Source organism: Anolis carolinensis, chromosome 4 (assembly GCF_035594765.1).
Source record: "Anolis carolinensis isolate JA03-04 chromosome 4, rAnoCar3.1.pri, whole genome shotgun sequence".
In the NCBI taxonomy this organism is placed as follows: Eukaryota; Metazoa; Chordata; class Lepidosauria; order Squamata; family Dactyloidae; genus Anolis; species Anolis carolinensis.
This window is the reverse complement of record NC_085844.1, coordinates 31,074,204-31,092,842: the sequence shown is the minus strand read 5'-3', so window position 1 is coordinate 31,092,842 and position 18,639 is coordinate 31,074,204. Positions and strand designations below refer to the sequence as shown.

Sequence of the window (18,639 nt, the reverse complement as noted above, 5' to 3'; positions counted from 1 at the left end):
CTACAGATGTCTCCAATGCAGTTAAATCCACAAGATGCATGCAAGCTAAGTTTTCAATATCTCTGAAGACGAAAAACAGGTTACCAATTTATATGCAAGTCAAAAGTATTAAAAGATCAAATACGTTGTTAAAGCCGCACTCTTATACCTACACACTTGTATCACTGAACTCAAGTGTGCAAAACATCCAGGACTTAAACTGACCCCAGCATTTCCTATGGAATCATCTGCAAAGCGGAATCATTTTTTTAAAATACCAATTTGTACCTATATAAAATGGTCACTGGAGATAGAGCCTCTGACAAGGTTTGGGGGCGAGCTGAAACAAGTAGTTCTCTGTGTAACTTGACCCAAATGATGCATGTTATTTGAAAGTCCGAAGTGATACATTCCCAAAACAAATATTCCTGGCTAATAAACTCTTCCAGCTTTTTATTCCTGCCTATATCTCAAGAAAAGGAGGCAAATATTGAGATTCCTGTTATAACAGGTGAAGACAGGCATATCATTGAACTTTGCTCATTACTCAAGCAGGACTTCCTCTGATCTTTTCAAAATGTGGTTTGTTGCAAAGAGAATCCTATTTTCCACCTGGAATAAACAGTATGGCAGAACTCTGGGATATCCAGGCATAGTGACTTCCACAGATTACACTCCAAGTAGAGAAACCATGGCTTCCTGAGCAACTATGCCTGACCACTTCTTTTCCAAGTAAACATGGGCTAGGAAAGCGGCAAGGCAACCTCCAGGAGACAAGACTCATCACTGTGTTTTATGTCCTGTGTTGTTCTCTGGTAGTTTCTGTATATTCCACTCAAATCCAGCAACATGCTCCTAAGAAAACCACTTCAGAATGATCCAGCACACTCTTGAGAGATTCCCATATGGCCAACCGAGTACACATGGGAGAGCATATAATGTTCTGTGATTTGGAGGCCTGAGGAGAAAATAATTTTATACACAACCATTGGAGGATGTACCAAGGATTTCTGCGAAGAGACTCTGTGACTTGACAGGAATGCCTTGATGCAAAAATAAAATACCATCAGCAAACCTTCCCCCTCCAACCTGGAGGGCCATCAAAGTAGCTCAGATGCCACCATTGCACCCAATGAAACGTGACAAGGGAGAAAGAAGGTCCCACAATTTGGGAGGGACACAGAATCATGGAGTTGGAAGAGCCTCCAAGGGCCATCCAGTCCAACCTCCTTCTGCCCTGCAGGAACATGCCAGCAAAGCACCCCCATCCATCCTCCGCATAAAAACCACCAAAGAAGACGCCTCCACGCTCCGAGGCACTGTATTGCTTTCTTGAGCAGCTCTTACTATCAAGAATTTCTTCCTAATGTTTAGGAGGAACTCCTTTTTTTAACCATTTGAATCCACTGTGTCGTGCCCTAGTCTCCAGAGCAGATATTCCTTCGAAATCTACAAAGGTGGCTCTCATGTCTCCTTCTCAGACTTCTTTTCTCCAAGGCCCAGCTCTTTTAACCACTCCTCACAGGGCTCATTTTGACCACCTTTCTCGGCTGGTCAATATATCCTTCTTGAATCGTCACGCCCAGATCGGGACACAGGGTTTCCCGGGCGAGGCCTGGCCAACGCAGGGCAGATCAGGCCTGGGGCTTCCCTTCCTCCACGCACCAGGCTCCCATTGACGCGGCCTAGAACCGCATTGGATTTTTGAGGTTCCGCTCGTGGTCCACAAAGAGCCCTAAATCCTTTCCACAGGGACCGTCCCTTCACCGAAGCCGCCCACCCCGCGCGCGGGACCGCCTTTCTACTAACCAGGCCGACGCGGGTCAAGGCAACGAGCGAGCCCCTCCCTCCGGGCACCCCGGCTCCGGTTCTTTCCTCGGAGGGAAAGGGGGAAGGAAACCGCAACGTGTCTGTCATACAACCTCAACCTCCACCACCACCGAGCCCAGCAACCTCTCCCCTCTGCCAACTGAGCTCCGGTGACGCCGTTTCTTTTCTTTCCAAGGAAAGCAGCAACCGCCGTCGCCTGAGGAAGGGACAAAATGGCAGCCGCCTCCTCGAGACTGCGCGTGCGCACTCAGGCAGCTGCGGCTTCTACGGTAGGCGCCGAAAAGCGAACACTAGCGGAAGTCGAAGCTGTCGCCAATCGACCCCGTTCGACTTTCTCCTTCCGGCAGGTAGCAAGGGCGCATGCTTGAAAAAGAAATTGGCCTCGCTTGGCGGGAAGATGGTGGTAGTTCCTTAGCTGTTTTAGAAGCAGGTCGGAGGATGTTGGCAACGCGCCTGCGAAACCTTTCCTGTTACTGTCTCTTTTTTATTCTTATTGCTCTGCACATTAATGTGTAACTATTTGGCCGCCTGCAGCCACGGCTCAGCCAGGAATTTACTCTTCAGCTGTTCTTATATATAGAACGATACATTTTGGGCTGTTACGAGTTTTCTGGGCTGTATGGCCATGTTCCAGAAGCATTCTCTTCTGACGTTTTGCCCACATCTATGACAGAAGCCTATTTGTTGAATGTCCAGAGTAGTACAAAGAATTATTGTCTCTTTGCAGAAAGTGTGAATGTTGCAATTAACCGTCTTGATTAGCATTGAATGATCTTTCAGCTTCAGGGCCTGGCTGATTCCTGCCTGGGGAAATCTTTTGTTGGGAGGTGTTAGCTGGCCCTGATAGTTTCTGGTCTGGTATTCCCCTGTTTTTGAGTGTTGCTTTTTCTTTACTGTTCTCCTTTTAGAGTTTTTTTTTTTTTTTGATACTGGTACAGAAAGGAGGAAACCATGAAAATGAACAAAAGCTGGCTACCACTATTTTAAAACTCTAGAATTAGAATAGTAAATAAAGAACAACACTAACAACACTAAAAAAAAGGGGGGGGGGAATTCCAGACAGGAAACGATCAGGGCCTACTATAACACCTCCCAACAAAGAATTCCCCCAGGCAGGAAGCAGCCAGGCTTTGAAGCTGCCAGACTATCAAGGTGGCCAATTGCAACATTCACACTTGCCTCCAACAGACAAGAGTGCTTTCTCTCACCCTGGACATTCCACAGATATATATATCCACTTGCATAGTTTCCAACAGACCTCACAACTTCTGAGGATGCCTGCCATAGATGTGGGTGAAACGTCAGGAAAGTATGCTTCTGGAACATGGCCATACAGCCCGGAAAACTCACAGCAACCCAATTCCTTCGCTGTTTTAGAAGCAGCTTGGAGGATCTTGGCAACGCGCTTGTGCTGTGCACTTAAATTTGTACCTACAGTAGAGTCTCACTTATCCAAGCCTCGCTTATCCAAGCCTCTGGATAATCCAAGCCATTTTTGTAGTCAATGTTTCCAATATATCGTGATATTTTGGTGCTAAATTCGTAAATACAGTAATTACAACAGAACATTACTGCGTATTGAACTACTTTTTCTGTCAAATTTGTTGTCTAACATGATGTTTTGGTGCTTAATTTGTAAAATCATCACCTAATTTGATGTTTAATAGGCGTTTCCTTGATCAGTCCTTATAATCCAAGATATTCACTTATCCAAGCTTCTGCCGGCCCGTTTAGCTTGGATAAGTCAGACCCTACTGTATTTGGCCACCTCTAGCCATGGCTCAGCCAGGTATTTACTTTTGAGCTGTTTTTATATATAGAACTATACATTTTCTTTTTGTCTTCCTTCTCCCGTTTCCCTGGTGCACATTTCTCCCTCTCTTTTCTATCTTTCCCTTACTTTCCCTCCTTTCTCCCCCTCTTTTTCTTCCTTTCCCTCATACCTTTCCTTTCCTTTCTCTTCCTTCCCACCATTTTTCTTCCTCCTTTTGTCCTTTCTTTCTCTTTTCTTCCCCTCATACCCTGTCCCTTTTCCTTTCTCTTCCTTTCCTTTTTCCTCCCTTCTCCTTTTCCTGTCCTTTCCTCTTGCTTTCCTTTCTCCTTTCCCTGCATAAACATGTCACCTAGCAGCAGCCAATTTCTTTTCTCCCCCCCCCCCCCTTTCTTCTCTGGGCCTGAAAGGCATAGACCGTTTTTTCTAGTTCAGAGCCCTGATTGGAGTTAATGTTGGATAATGAAACTTTGTAAGAGCCTTTGTAATACAAATAAACATACTTTGAGTGGGTGTCATTTCCTGTTCTTTTTTCAAATTCCTGTTAAATTCACATTGATTTTGAAAGGATTGTAATGCCAGTCTAAGCAAGTAAGGTGTGCTTGCCATGGTATCTGCCCAGTGATGCCAAGGGAGCTTTGCTTTCCAATAAATGCCTTTCTGATCCCATGATTTCTGCTGTGGATTGGCACTTTTTTCTTGATAATCACGCAGATATTCATTGAAAAACTATAGCAAAATAGGCTACACAAACTTTTTCCATGGGTTGCTGTGAGTTTTCCAGGCTGCGTGGCCATTTTCAAGCATGTTCAAGCATTCTCTCCTGACATTTCACCCACATCTATGGCAGGCATCTCTGACATTGTGAGCTATATTGGAAACCAGGCAAGGGAGGTTTATCTGCGGAAGGTCCAGGGTGGGAGAAAGAACTCTTGTCTGTTAGTGGAAGTGTGGATGTTGCAATTAAATCACCTTGATTAGCACTGAATAACCTTGCAGCTTCAGGTCCTGGCTGATTCCTGCCTGGGGGAATCCTTTGTTGGGAGGTGTTAGCTGGCCCTGATTTTTTTCTGGTCTGGTATTCCCCTGTTTTTTAGTGTTGCTTTTTATCTACTGTTCTGCTTTTAGCGTTTTTTTAAATACTGGTAGCCAGATTTTGTTCATTTTCGTGGTTTCCTCCTTTCTGTTGAAATTACCCCCACTCTTGTGGATTTCAGTGGTTTCTCTGTGTAGTCTGACATAGTGGTTGTTAAGAGTGGTCCAGCTCCGTTCTTTCTAATCCTCGTGGCTTCCCGTAGGCATGAGTTTCAGGGACTGCCTCTAGGGATTTTTTTCGGACTTCAACTCCCAGGATCACCGTCCATTGGCTACACCAGCTAAGCCTTCTGGGAGTTGAAGTCCCAAAGTGGGGCGCAACCCTTAACGAGACGGCCCTGAGCGGGTGGGCGTGGCTGAAAGGGAGGCCTCAGTTACCATGGCGACGCCGAGGCGCTGGCTGGGAATGGCGCTGCTCCTGCTCCCGCTGCACGCAGGCCTCGCGGGCGGCCAGGCCTTCTTCCTCCCTTGGCGGCAGCCTCAGAGCTGCGCCGCCACTCAGTACTTCGACATCGCCACTCTCTCCTGTGGGCAGTGCGGGGCATCCCAGACCAAAGGCCACAGGGGTGAGACCACAGGGGCGGACGCGACGGGCATCTGCACAGTAGAAGGAATGCAGTTTGACACCACGTTAACTCCCATGGCTCAGTGCTATGAAATCTCGGGAGTTGTAGTTTGATGAAGCCAACCTAGAACACCCATGAGCCATAGCATTGAGCCACGGCAATTAAAGTGGTGTCAAAATGTATTAACTCTTCAGTGTAGATCAGGCATGGGCCAACGTGGGCCCTCCAGGTGTTTTGGGCTTCAACTCCCACCATTCCTAAGCCCTTAAGCGGCTGAGGGGGAAAAGGAGAGGACCTGAGGCTGTTAGGAATGGTGGGAGTTGAAGGCCAAAACACCTCGGGGGCCCACGTTGGCCCATGCCTGGTGTAGATGCACTATACCAGGCATGGGCAAACTTTGGCTCTCCAGTTTTGGACTTTACAACAATTCCTAACAGCACTATACTGCCCTTATGCTTTGCTACTCTGCTGCTGACTACGCATGCCCAGTGTGGGCGATATCTCACCACGCTAAAACAGTGGATGTGGCTCTTAATGAGACATGCCACATTATCATAGGCTTTTCCAGTCAGAATTCATCACTAACTATGCTTTTATATGGAGCTGAAGTTTGGGGCCTATAGGTAAAGGTTTCCCGTGACGTTAAGTCCAGTCGTGACCAACCATGGGGGTTGGTGCTCATCTCCTTTTCTAGGCCGAAGAGCCGGCGTTGTCCATAGACATCTCCAAGGTCATGTGGCCAGCATGACTGCATGGAGCGCCGTTACCTTCCCGCCGGAGCGGTACCTATTGATCTACTCACATTTGCATGTCTTCAAACTGCTAGGTTGGCAGGACAGGTACCATTATTAGACCCATCTCAATCACAGTGCCTGCGAAGCTTCCTGAGAGTGGACAAAAGGACCCCAATTGGCGCAGTAAGAGCAGAACTGGGCGTATATACAGTTGGTGGTTTATCCAAATCTAGGGCATACAACTACTGGGTAAAATTGAATGCCACAGCAAATGAGAGACTACCAAAACTGTGCCTGTTAGAGCAGACAAAAAAAAAATCAACGTCAGACCTCTTGGCTAGTTCAATTGACAAAATACATTAAGAGTTGTGGACTTCCGATTCTATATCTAAATCTCCTAGAACAGTGGTTCTCAACATGTAGGTCCCCAGATGTTTTGGCCTTCAACTCCCAGAAATTCCAACAACTGGTAAACTGGCTGGGATTTCTGGCAGTTGTAGGCCTGGGAACCCACAGGTTGAGAACCACTGTCCTAGAAGAACTAGATCCAAATATTGTTGTACAATGAATACTAATATAAAAGCTTAGAAAGACATTGCTACCCTCTGCAAAGCTGGCTCATTGAAATGGCTAAGTCTTTTGAAACATACTTTTCAAACAGACCTATTTCTAAATACAGAAATGCTTAAACACCTCGGGAGGGTTTTTACCAAAAGTAGATTTGAACAGCTGGACACAATGGTCAGACATGGAAGATTTAATCAAGTCCCCTATAATGAACTATTTTGCATCTGTAGAGCTGCAGAAGTAGAACATAGCACACATATACCGTTTAACTTGTGTAAGAAAGAGAGAATCCAATACCTAGAACCATAAATTATACAAAAGACACACTGAGATCCTTTATTACAATTACATTTTACTGGTTGACCAGAATGCTAAAATAACATATAAAATAGCCCTTTTTCTATTTACAGCAAGTCAGTTGAGAACTACATTATTTGGAGAAGTTTGGTGTAAATTGTAGAGGTGATGCAGATGTTTGATCTGGATCAGGATCTTGACCCTTTGTTAACAGCTTGCTTATTTTAACTTTGTAATGTGGATTATATGCTGTATGTGTATGTGCTAAATGTGTTCGCTAAATGTTTCGATAAGGCCGAAAAGCTAATCAATAAAACATGTGCATTTTATATATACATAGACACACACACAAACTATTTAAATGACAGGGATTATGGGAAATTTGGAGTTGTTTTAAAGCAACTGTGAAATTTAATAGAAGACACTTTAGATTTAAAGAAAGAGTATTGTTAATTTTCTTTTTAATTTGTAGCTGTTTGGTACAATTAGCAATTCTATGTATTTCAGATACATCTTGTGCTTGTCAACCAGGATTCAAGATCATTACTAATAACGGTGGATCTATTACCTGTGAGAAATGTCCAGAAGACACAGTGAGTGTTTCACATCTAATAAAGCAGACAGCTTCAGTTACAAAAACTTTTTCAAGTTATCTTAGTTAATTTTCAAATGGTTTGATCTTTTGTTCAGGGTGGAGTTACTCAAGATGGATGGGACTGCATTGCTTGCCCTTATGAATTAACTGCTGAAGGGAAATGTAAATGCCCCATTAATCAGATTTTAGGTAAGAGTTTGGTGAAGTAATTAATTTTGATAGTCCGTTTTTTCCAACAGAGAAGTTCTGTGAGTTGTTTCCAATTTTCAATTTTGTGAGCAAAAGGACCCTTCATTAGCAAGAGAGTTTTACACATAGAAATCACTCCACTCATGGGATGAAAAATTAGATGCAATCTTGTACCTTTGATCTATGCTGATCATAAAATTCACATAACCAATTTTTCTGATTTCTGTTAAACCTCCATGTGGCTGACTGGAGGCAAGTCGCATCTGAATGTTGAATGGGTTCCTGCATTATCAAGTCCTGGTGTTCAGGACAGTGACTTTGGCTGTCAGGGCAGAAAACCAGTCTCCCGAGTCAATAAGGCACAGTGAGAATGATTTGAGACTTCTTCCTAACCAGCCTGGATATGAGAAAGGGGGAAGTCAAACACAAGACCCTGTGCCACTGACACTATCGAGCATCCTTGCCCTTTGTGCCTGAACAGGGAAGCCTGGTGAGGATTTTGTGGCTCTGGGGATTTGTCAGCAACACAAACGTATCCACTGCACAGAATCTGATCCTGCTATCATGCTGAGAAAATAACCATGTTCCCCAGTCATAAGCTTCTGCCTAGAAATTGATGATTCCCTGGACATTTCGCACTGAAAAGGACTGTTCTCTCAGACTGTTGGAACAGGAGACGTCTTCCTGTAACGTGAGAAAGACTTGATCTCCTATATTTTTAATGTTTGTGTGGTTGTGCTGTCTGTGGGGACCAGTAGATGTTTCCCCTTGAATAATGTGGCAAAGTGGAGAACTAGATGGGCCACTCAGCTCCAATTCATGCTGTGACCTCCAAGTCCTTGAACCAATCTTCCCTGCCAATAAGCTCAATCCAGAAGACTGACATTTATACTTAGTGTGATATTAAGGGGCTCTCCAAATGGAGAGCGCTTCTGAAGATTAGACAGGTCGGAATACAATGGTACTCTGTGACCTGATATGAAAAGAGCAATAATATATAACTGTGTCTTGTGATCATAGATTGACGTGACTGCAAAACCACGGGGGATTTGGGTGGCATTTGGGCCAAAGTACAATCTGAATCATGGGGCGAAGAAATCTAAGGCCATGAAAACATTCAGTTTAGAACACTTTGTATCTCTGATTCCAGATTGTTACATCTCTTCTGAGATGTAAATCATGCTCTTAGCCATATCAATCACAGCCCCTGGGTGGATGATTGTTAAAGAGAACCAGCTGGCTTTTCTTGGTTTATCAAAAAATCATGAGACCGAAACCAATTCATGCTCACTTTTATAGTCTATCCTGCAAAGCTCCCTAAAAAGACATGGCTCTCACAAGAACATCGTCCAGATATGGGAACAGATGTATGCCCTGCAACCATCAATAATTTGGCAAATACCCTCAGAGCTGAGGCCAAACCAAAAGGCAGGACAGGGTGCACAACTGAAAATGATAGCCACCTTGAGGATTCCAGTCTTGGCAGATATGCTTTAGACCGAAGTCTAAAGTTTAGGGCAGGTAAATGGCCTTGGGGATTTGGATCTAGGCCAGGCAGGCCTGAAGAAACAAAGATCCCTTGAACTATTAAAACCTTGTCAGGCAAGGAAAATTACTAAAAGAGTCCCTTATTAGATTAAGTGTTTCTATCCATTTTCTTGGTCATAACAGTTATTTCCTGCTTCTTGTCCCTAGTCTCTACAACAGGGGTCCTCAAACTTATAAAGCAGAGGGCCGGTTCACAATCCTTCAGACTGTGGAGGGGCCGAATTATCATTTGGAGGGGAAAAAATGAACAAATTCCTATGCATACTGCACATGTCTTATTTGTAGTACAAAACAACAACAACAATGAAAACAATTGTAACCAACATAAACCTATCAGGATTTCAATGGGAAGTGTGGGCCTGCTTCTGGCCAGTGAGATAGTCAAGTTAATTAGGATTGTTGTTGTTGTTATGTGCCTTCAAGTCATTTCAGAGTTTGGGCGAGCCTAAGTCTAAAATTATGTATTTATTTATTCATTTACTACATTTATTTATTACATTTATATCCCGCCCTTCTCACCCCGAAGGGGACTCAGAGCAGGTGTATGTACATACAATGTATTATATTATTAGCATAGCACAATATTAGCACTATATTGAACTATACCACTATACTGTAATATTATATGTAATATATATCATATAATTAATATTATTATATGGTATTATTATTAGTATTGTATAACATTATAATATTATTATCAATATTATATGTATATACAATATATTATATTATTTAAAATGATATAAAAATATTACATTATAAAACTGAGGGCAGGAGCCAGGTAAATGACCTTGGAGGGCCGCATCCGGCCCCGGGGGCCTTAGTTTGGGAACCCCTGCTCTACAAGAATGCTTTTTAAAGATATCATTCCCAAACAATTTAGCCCTAGAATGTGCATTCACCTCCCAATGCTTAAGTAATATAGTGCATCTAACCACCATATAACCCTATAGATATTGCTGTGAAACTAAGGAAGTCTGGGGTAACACCTGCCACAAATTGAAGTGCCCTGTAAATCTTGGAAAAATTATGTAAGGGTTTGTAATCCATGTCTTCCACCTGTAGTATGTGCTCAACACACAACAGAATGGCAACAGAAGGTCTATTAAACACATTATACGCATAAAATAGATTTATATCAGTGAAACAATATAAGAGCAGTGGTTTTGAAGGGCAGTTTTGAGGAGCAAGCAGGCGACAGTCCTATTAAAGGTAAAGGTTTCCCCTGACATTAAGTCCAGTCATGACCGATTCTGGGGGTTGGTCTCATCTCCATTTCTAAGCCGAAGAGGCGGCGTTGTCTATAGACCCCTCCAAGGTCATGTGGCCAGCATGACTGCATGGAACGCCGTTACCTTCCCGTCGGAGCGGTACCTATTGATCTACTCACATTTGCATGTTTTCGAACTGCTAGGTTGGCAGGAGCTGGGGCTAACAGCGGTCGCTCATTCCGCTCCCAGGATTTGATCCTGGGACCTTTTGGTCCGCAAGTTCAGCAGCTCAGCACTTTAACACACTGTGCCACCAGAGGCCCCATGACAGTCCTGTTAACCTGCTGCTGCAGCAAAAAAAGGCCATGAAAACATGTGGCAACTAAAGAGTAATCATTTATTTTTCACATAAACATTTGCAGACAAGAGCCTACTTCACAAAAGATGTCATTTAACAGCAAGATGCAACAGATCAAGGAGTGGTTCTTCTTTTCAAACAGTTTACAAGGGTAAGGCAGAAAAATCCTAGTTTAGTTACCCTCAACTTTGTTGTTTTAAAATTGCATCAGTAATGCTGAATACCTAAAAGTGTAACTGAAGTGACAGGGATACAAATTTGTGGATTGCTGCTGTTGAACCAAATGAAAAACTTCACTGGTGTGTTATTAGTATCTTGCCATTTTACTGTATTTTTATATCATGGCAATCAAGAGGCTGGAGCCCAAAGGCTGGAGCATAAAAAGAACCACTCCCGCGGGGCCTCAGACAAAAGCAAGAAGTGAAGGTACCATGACCAGGGGCTTTGGGGGAAGGGGCAGCGTTTGTTTCCCTTGCTGCACCTAACTCAGCTTCTGGGCACTCACTCCGGCTGCTTGGTGCTGCCGAACTCGATTTAGACCAGCCTACATTTCAGCATCCCAAGGTCAGCAATCTGGTTTATTGCATTTATATGTTTTAATTGTTTTATAATTTGATATATTTGTTGTATAATGTGGCATTGAACTTTGCCATACTCTGTAAGCCACACTGAGTTCCCTTTGGGATTAAGAGCAGGGTATAAATATAGTAAATATTAAATAAATAAACAATAGTTAATTTAAGAAGCACACATTCAACAACCTGTTACTTCCACAAATTCTAGAATATCCACAGATAAAGGCATAGAAATATGCTTGGATATCTTATAAAATAACCTACGTAACCAGTCATCTCAACAAATCTGAAACTGTAAATATACTGAGAAAACTAACTCCTTTGAAAAGCTATACCATATATAAGTATTTTTTTTCATCTTCCTATGTAAAAAGGTACAAACATTTTGAAATAATGTCTTGGAACAGACAGGCTGGACAGGAAAGGATAGTCTAAGAAGGTTTCGATAAGCTTTTCTTAAAAACCAGTTAGGCTTACCAATACAAAGATACTGTGCTATTGAATCTATTGAAAGAAAATCTGAATTTCACACAGGCCCCAGGTTCATGTATTTTGTATACTTCTATGCAGGGCCGTAGCCATTAAAAAAATTTGGGAGGGGTTTTGAAAATTTCAGGGGGGGGGGTTGAACCCCTAGCACACACCCCCACCCCCGGCTACAAACCTGTCAATATCTGCTTGAGATAGTGCCTGGAGGGACTCTTAATGTTTTGCGTCTCATAGACTTAGCATGGGGATTTGGTTAACCAGTTAAAATTCATGAGTAAACCAGGTTTTTTTTATAATCTGAAAAATTATACTTGTTTCTCCATAAATCCTTCCTATAACTGTTCTGAACTATTATTCCATCGTGATTTTTAAAAGCACTCATTTTTTTTTCCTCAAAGCAACAACATTTTGTAAACCTGTTTCAGGTCATCCGCTACTCTATGGGCTTGAAGTGCACAGAAGAGCTACACAATGCAAAAGAAATCCTCCTATGTTATCTTACACTGTATTTCCTCTATTAAGTATATTCTGCAAGTGCTACAAAGGTAAACATGGGATATATTCATTGTCAAAATGCAGCCCTAACTTAATAATAGTAAAATAATAATAAAACTTTATTTATATACTGCCCTATCTCCCGGGACTCAGGGCGGTTTCCAATCATAAAAATCACACATACATTACATAACATCTTAATAACACATTATTAAGCAAGGTACACATTATTAAGCAAGGTAAGTTCTTAAGTGTCCAGACTGTACCAAATAAAAATAAGCACAATTTTCAATAGATATATTTTTATTTTAAAAGAAATGCTGAACCAGCATGAAAAAGATACTCAAAATACCACTGAACATAATAATGGACAAGAATTCAAGAAAAACGGTGGGTCTTCTTGTTAACATACACAGAAGAACATAATTTCTAGCTCTAAGTGCAGCTATATTGAATTAATAAAGACAAATTAGACATCTGCATGGGGTTATGGGATAAAAAACAAAATACTTTCAAAGTCATGTTTTCATGAACTACCAAGGTGATCCAGTAGTGTCTAATAAAATCCCACACAATAGTGGCCTAAATTTTAAAACCAGTCAAAAGTATTTACAAATAGTAAACTTCTACTTGAAAATGTCATTTCTCAACATTAACAATGCAAATATTTTCAAGCCATCTTTTTATCTATACCAAAGTTAATCTAATTTTGCGTTGGCCGAGTGGCCTATCATTTAATTCATTAACAACTGCCATGGCTTCATTATAATTTACTAGGGCGATAACAGCTTCACCAGAAGGCAGTCCATATTGGTTGTGCTGGATTGAAAGAGATTCTGGAATAATCTTATACCCATGAAAAAAGTCCAGAATTTCATTTGGTGTTGCTTGAAATGGTATATTCTTTAATTTAATCAGAGTGAAGCAATTTGAACTACCACTGACATTAGAATCTGACATGAAGCGTCCACCTGGAAAATTTCCACGAGCACCTTCACCAAACTCTGTAAATGGAGCAGAATCTTTAAAATTATCAGATGTGCTGATAAGATCACTAGGTGGATGTCTATAATCAGATGGATGCTTTTGGTTCCCTTGTTGACCTCTTTCATATGAACGGATATGATCCTGCATCTTTCCATCTGACACTGGTGGAACATTAACACCAAACTCTTTCATTTGCTTCTCAGATATACATCTCAAAAGCACCTCTGTCCCCAAAAACCGACGGCGATTTAAGCTTTCAGCTTTCCGAGCATCATCTTCAGTTCTGAACTTGACCAGTGTTTCTCCCAGTCCAATTCCTTTGTCATCGTAAAGCAAATGAATGTCATAATTGCTAATATTAAATCCTGCAAAAAACGTGCGGACTTCACGTTTTGTCACATCATATGGAAAGTTTCTAACATACACACATGTCTTTGGATCAGAATATCTATCCCAGTCACCTTTCTCGTTTGCAATGTGATATCTTTCTGGGGATTTTTCATTTTCAGAAAATCCAGCAAGCTGCATCACTGCTTCTTTAGAAATGGGGAAAAGTAAAATTTCTTGCCCACGAAGAGGGTACTTGTGATAACCTAGTGCAGAATAATAGTCTCTCATTGATCTGAACATCACAACTGCATCTTTGTTTGGTCTATTGTCAGGTATCTTAAGGAATGTAATATGACTGTCAGGTATATCTAGGTCTTCAAAGAATGCTCTCAATTCTCTCTTTTCAATAGGAAATGGCAATTTTTTGACATGTATATAATGTTCCCCATTATGAGGTGAAGGAGACCGGCTTGAACCAGATAAAGGTGAACGAGAGCGTGCTGTAATCCTCCTTGGTGGAGACCTTGAATGAGTGCGTGCCACAGCCCTCCTTGATATAGACCTTGAATGGCTGTGTGTCATAACACTTCTTGGGGGAGACCTCGAAACGGTACGTGCCGCAATCCTCTTAGGAGGGGATCTTGAATGGGTATGTGCCACAACCCTCCTTGGAGGAGACTTTGAACGGGTATGCATTCTTGAGGATTGGAAGTCTGGGCGTCTTTCTTTATTGAAATCATGAGAAAACTGTTCATCACTGAAATCCTGATGCATTTGTAATCCTTTTTTCCCCATGCTCTTAATCCATGTCCCTTCATCAGAGCGATATATTTCTATAAATCTGTTGCGCATATACTGTCTATCACGCTGCAACCCTCTCGTGCAATCAGTCGGTGTAGCAAATTTCACCAGACCATCTCCATTGTTTACCCCATTGGTTTTTAACATGATTATACCATCCACTTGTAAACCATCAAAGAAAGCTAGTATGTCACCTTCTGTTGCAGTGTAAGGCATACCACGTATGAATAAGTACAATTTATCTGAATTAGATGTCTTGAATTGATTATGTGTTATCTTATTTAAATTACTCCTAGGATGATTATAACTTAATTTCGAAAGATCTGTACTGTTGTTTTCAGAGCCATTTGAATAAAGCCTATCCTCGAATGGATCCACAGAATCATAACCATATCTGCCAGTTCCTTTACTCATGGCTGCAACTATATTCGAAAAACTACTAGAGTTACCAGAATCTGTCCATCTAGATCCAATTGTTTCTCTTCCACTGTGATCAAATCTTTTCCTATTGAGTTCTATCACGTTCTGCATTTCTGTTTTGCTGCTGAGAAAACACCCAATACGTGAGTTTTTTATATACCTCTCCGAATAACTCATTGCTTGCCGTGCATCTTCATCTGTTTCAAATATAACAAAAGCTTCTCCTTTTTCTCCTCCAGTGATATATACACCTCCATCAGGAATATTCAATCCTGAGAACAAATGGCGAATATCTGCAGGACCCGCAACAACAGGAAGCCCCTGTAAACGGATGACTACAGCCATTCTGAGTTCAACCCACAGCAAAAAATGACCTGTGGACAAAAACGTACACGACAACAAGCTTAATTACACTGGAACAGTGTCGTTTCAAGCCATACTATTTGAAAGCATTCAAAATGAAAAAGTAACTCCTTCATATGCAACCACGAGAGCCCTATTTCATCTCTACACCTGCTAACAATTAACGTCTCAGTATACAGGACTGTTCTACAAGTGTTCCCAATCATTAAAGCAACAATTTCAGTCGCTCTGACTATGACTGACTATACAGTAGCTTTCACATTAAGTTATAATCCACCACAGATTAAATAACCCTTACTCTGATATCAAAAGCATAGAAAACATTGTAACCAGAAAAGATGTTTCAGCACTTCCAAACAAAAATGAAACCAATTCGATTTTCAGACATCACACACTACTAGTAAATCATTAAGTTTATCCATCGTTTCCCCTTTATTTATTTTTTCTTTTGATTAGGATCCAACCATACCTCTTCCTTTTTCTGCTACAAGTTTGGAAGAAGCCATGACCTGAGAGAACAGAAGTATTAAGCTTCTAGAAGCTTACCTGTTTCTTCTTGAAAGGCCTGATAAAGTCTGTGAAATCAACTGTGGAAAGAAAATGAAACATAATTAATTGCTATGAAGTAATGAGAATTCCAGGTTATTCTCCAAGAGATCCAAGTATTGTTGAAAAGTCAAAGAACCACTCAAAATCCTTGAAAGATGAAGTCTCATATAAAAATATAGATTTTTTCCAGTCCACTTTAATTCGTTTTCTTCTGAAGATAGTGGCTTATTTTTCATCAACACTGAATTGTGCCTTGCAAAGATGGATATGTTGCAAGAAAAATCCCCAAATCAGAAATCCGATGAAATTATACTGATAACATGCGCTCAAGTTTCCTCTCAAATTATTGTCTTCACACCATGAATCCAGCAGAATCAAACATAATCTTACAACATCAAATCATATGCAAGTTTATCTGGAAGTACGTTCCACTGAGTTCACTAGACATTTTCTAAATTATCTCTCTAATATCTGCAGGGAAATATTTCACTTTCAATGCCCTATTAAAAGACAATTACTACAAGTACCCAAGTCATTTGGTGACCGATGAACAAGACCAAAAAGCCAAAGACTATTAGCCTTATGTCGTCAAATATTCAGGTTTTGGATAATACCTAGAACACACCTATTGTACCCACCTAAAGACATCATATAAAATCAGTCCAGGCTGGTTTTTTAAAAAAAATCTTCCCAAGTTTGAAGTGTTTTAATTCATTTGTTTTCTAGAGACCCAATCTATATAGCAGAAAAAAAAATCAACGGCAACATTTCCATTTATCTTAATAATCCATTGTTCAAAAACTCAATACAGCATTGTTATAGTTTCTCAACTGTGAAACTATACAAGCTTATGACAACAAATGCAACAAAATTAGTTACAATTGATATTTTCTACAAGTATAATTCAGTATTAAACTAGTGAGGCCTATGTACTGTAAAGTTATACCAATTTTTTCTACAGATGTCTCCAATGCAGTTAAATCCACAAGATGCATGCAAGCTAAGTTTTCAATATCTCTGAAGACGAAAAACAGGTTACCAATTTATATGCAAGTCAAAAGTATTAAAAGATCAAATACGTTGTTAAAGCCGCACTCTTATACCTACACACTTGTATCACTGAACTCAAGTGTGCAAAACATCCAGGACTTAAACTGACCCCAGCATTTCCTATGGAATCATCTCCACAGCGGAATCATTTTTTTAAAATACCAATTTGTACCTATATAAAATGGTCACTGGAGATAGAGCCTCTGACAAGGTTTGGGGGCGAGCTGAAACAAGTAGTTCTCTGTGTAGCTTGACCCAAATGATGCATGTTATTTGAAAGTCCGAAGTGATACATTCACAAAACAAATATTCCTGGCTAATAAACTCTTCCAGCTTTTTATTCCTGCCTATATCTCAAGAAAAGGAGGCAAATATTGAGATTCCTGTTATAACAGATGAAGACAGTCATATCATTGAACTTTGCTCATTACTCAAGCAGGACTTCCTCTGATCTTTTCAAAAATGTGGTTTGTTGCAAAGAGAATCCTATTTTCCACCTGGAATAAACAGTACGGCAGAACTCTGGGATATCCAGGCATAGTTGCTTCCACAGATTACACTCCAAGTAGAGAAACCATGGCTTCCTGAGCAACCATGCCTGACCACTTCTTTTCCAAGTAAACATGGGCTAGGAAAGCGGCAAGGCAACCTCCAAGAGACAAGACTCATCACTGTGTTTTATGTCCTGTGTTGTTCTCTGGTAGTTTCTGTATATTCCACTCAAATCCAGCAACATGCTCCTAAGAAAACCACTTCAGAATGATCCAGCACACTCTTGAGAGATTCCCATATGGCCAACCGAGTACACATGGGAGAGCATATAATGTTCTGTGATTTGGAGGCCTGAGGAGAAAATAATTTTATACACAACCATTGGAGGATGTACCAAGGATTTCTGCGAAGAGACTCTGTGACTTGACAGGAATGCCTTGATGCAAAAATAAAATACCATCAGCAAACCTTCCCCCTCCAACCTGGAGGGCCATCAAAGTAGCTCAGATGCCACCATTGCACCCAATGAAACGTGACAAGGGAGAAGGAAGGTCCCACAATTTGGGAGGGACACAGAATCATGGAGTTGGAAGAGCCTCCAAGGGCCATCCAGTCCAACCTCCTTCTGCCCTGCAGGAACATGCCAGCAAAGCACCCCCATCCATCCTCCGCATAAAAACCACCAGAGAAGAAGATGCCTCCACGCTCCGAGGCACTGTATTGCTTTCTTGAGCAGCTCTTACCATCAAGAATTTCTTCCTAATGTTTAGGAGGAACTCCTTTTTTTAACCATTTGAATCCACTGTGCCGTGCCCTAGTCTCCAGAGCAGATATTCCTTCGAAATCTACAAAGGTGGCTCTCATGTCTCCTTCTCAGACTTCTTTTCTCCAAGGCCCAGCTCTTTTAACCACTCCTCACAGGGCTCATTTTGACCACCTTTCTCGGCTGGTCAATATATCCTTCTTGAATCGTCACGCCCAGATCGGGACACAGGGTTTCCCGGGCGAGGCCTGGCCAACGCAGGGCAGATCAGGCCTGGGGCTTCCCTTCCTCCACGCACCAGGCTCCCATTGACGCGGCCTAGAACCGCATTGGATTTTTGAGGTTCCGCTCGTGGTCCACAAAGAGCCCTAAATCCTTTCCACAGGGACCGTCCCTTCACCGAAGCCGCCCACCCCGCGCGCGGGACCGCCTTTCTACTAACCAGGCCGACGCGGGTCAAGGCAACGAGCGAGCCCCTCCCTCCGGGCACCCCGGCTCCGGTTCTTTCCTCGGAGGGAAAGGGGGAAGGAAACCGCAACGTGTCTGTCATACAACCTCAACCTCCACCACCACCGAGCCCAG

The 18,639-nt window shown here is 41.8% G+C and overlaps 3 protein-coding genes across 5 annotated transcripts in view; 1 reads left to right on the top strand and 2 right to left on the bottom strand.

Moving 5' to 3' along the window:
* LOC134298821 (RNA-binding protein 12B-like) overlaps nt 1–2,060 on the bottom strand; it is a 6,410-nt gene extending 4,350 nt beyond the window's left edge. For both annotated transcript variants that reach the window (XM_062980180.1, XM_062980181.1), the window contains exon 1: nt 1,789–2,060. The gene's annotated coding sequence lies outside the window, so the exon portion shown is untranslated. The remainder of the gene's footprint in view (nt 1–1,788) is intronic.
* Nucleotides 1–12,594, top strand: part of LOC107982737 (meckelin) — a 24,781-nt gene extending 12,187 nt beyond the window's left edge. The window contains exons 4-7 of the mRNA XM_016992806.2: nt 7,347–7,432; nt 7,530–7,623; nt 10,808–10,894; nt 12,233–12,594. Of these exons, the coding sequence (XP_016848295.2) occupies nt 7,347–7,432; nt 7,530–7,623; nt 10,808–10,894; nt 12,233–12,411 (446 nt within the window). The 3' untranslated portion in view covers nt 12,412–12,594. The remainder of the gene's footprint in view (nt 1–7,346; nt 7,433–7,529; nt 7,624–10,807; nt 10,895–12,232) is intronic.
* Nucleotides 10,762–18,639, bottom strand: LOC100559456 (RNA-binding protein 12B). Of its 2 annotated transcripts, none has more exons than XM_008108365.3 (3): nt 18,500–18,639; nt 15,750–15,790; nt 10,762–15,214 (listed from the first exon to the last, which is right to left on the bottom strand). In XM_008108365.3, the coding sequence occupies exon 3, from the start codon at nt 15,183–15,185 to the stop codon at nt 12,990–12,992; it is 2,196 nt and encodes a 731-aa protein (XP_008106572.2). In that variant the 5' UTR covers nt 15,186–15,214; nt 15,750–15,790; nt 18,500–18,639; the 3' UTR covers nt 10,762–12,989. The 2 variants fall into 2 exon arrangements, with proteins under 2 accessions (XP_008106572.2, XP_062836252.1); XM_062980182.1 differs by lacking the exon at nt 18,500–18,639 and adding an exon at nt 16,975–18,403.

Excerpts from the sequence above, each read along its gene's own strand:
- LOC100559456 (XM_008108365.3), bottom strand. The coding sequence starts at position 15,185 with ATGGCTGTAGTCATCCGTTTACAGGGGCTTCCTGTTGTTGCGGGTCCT.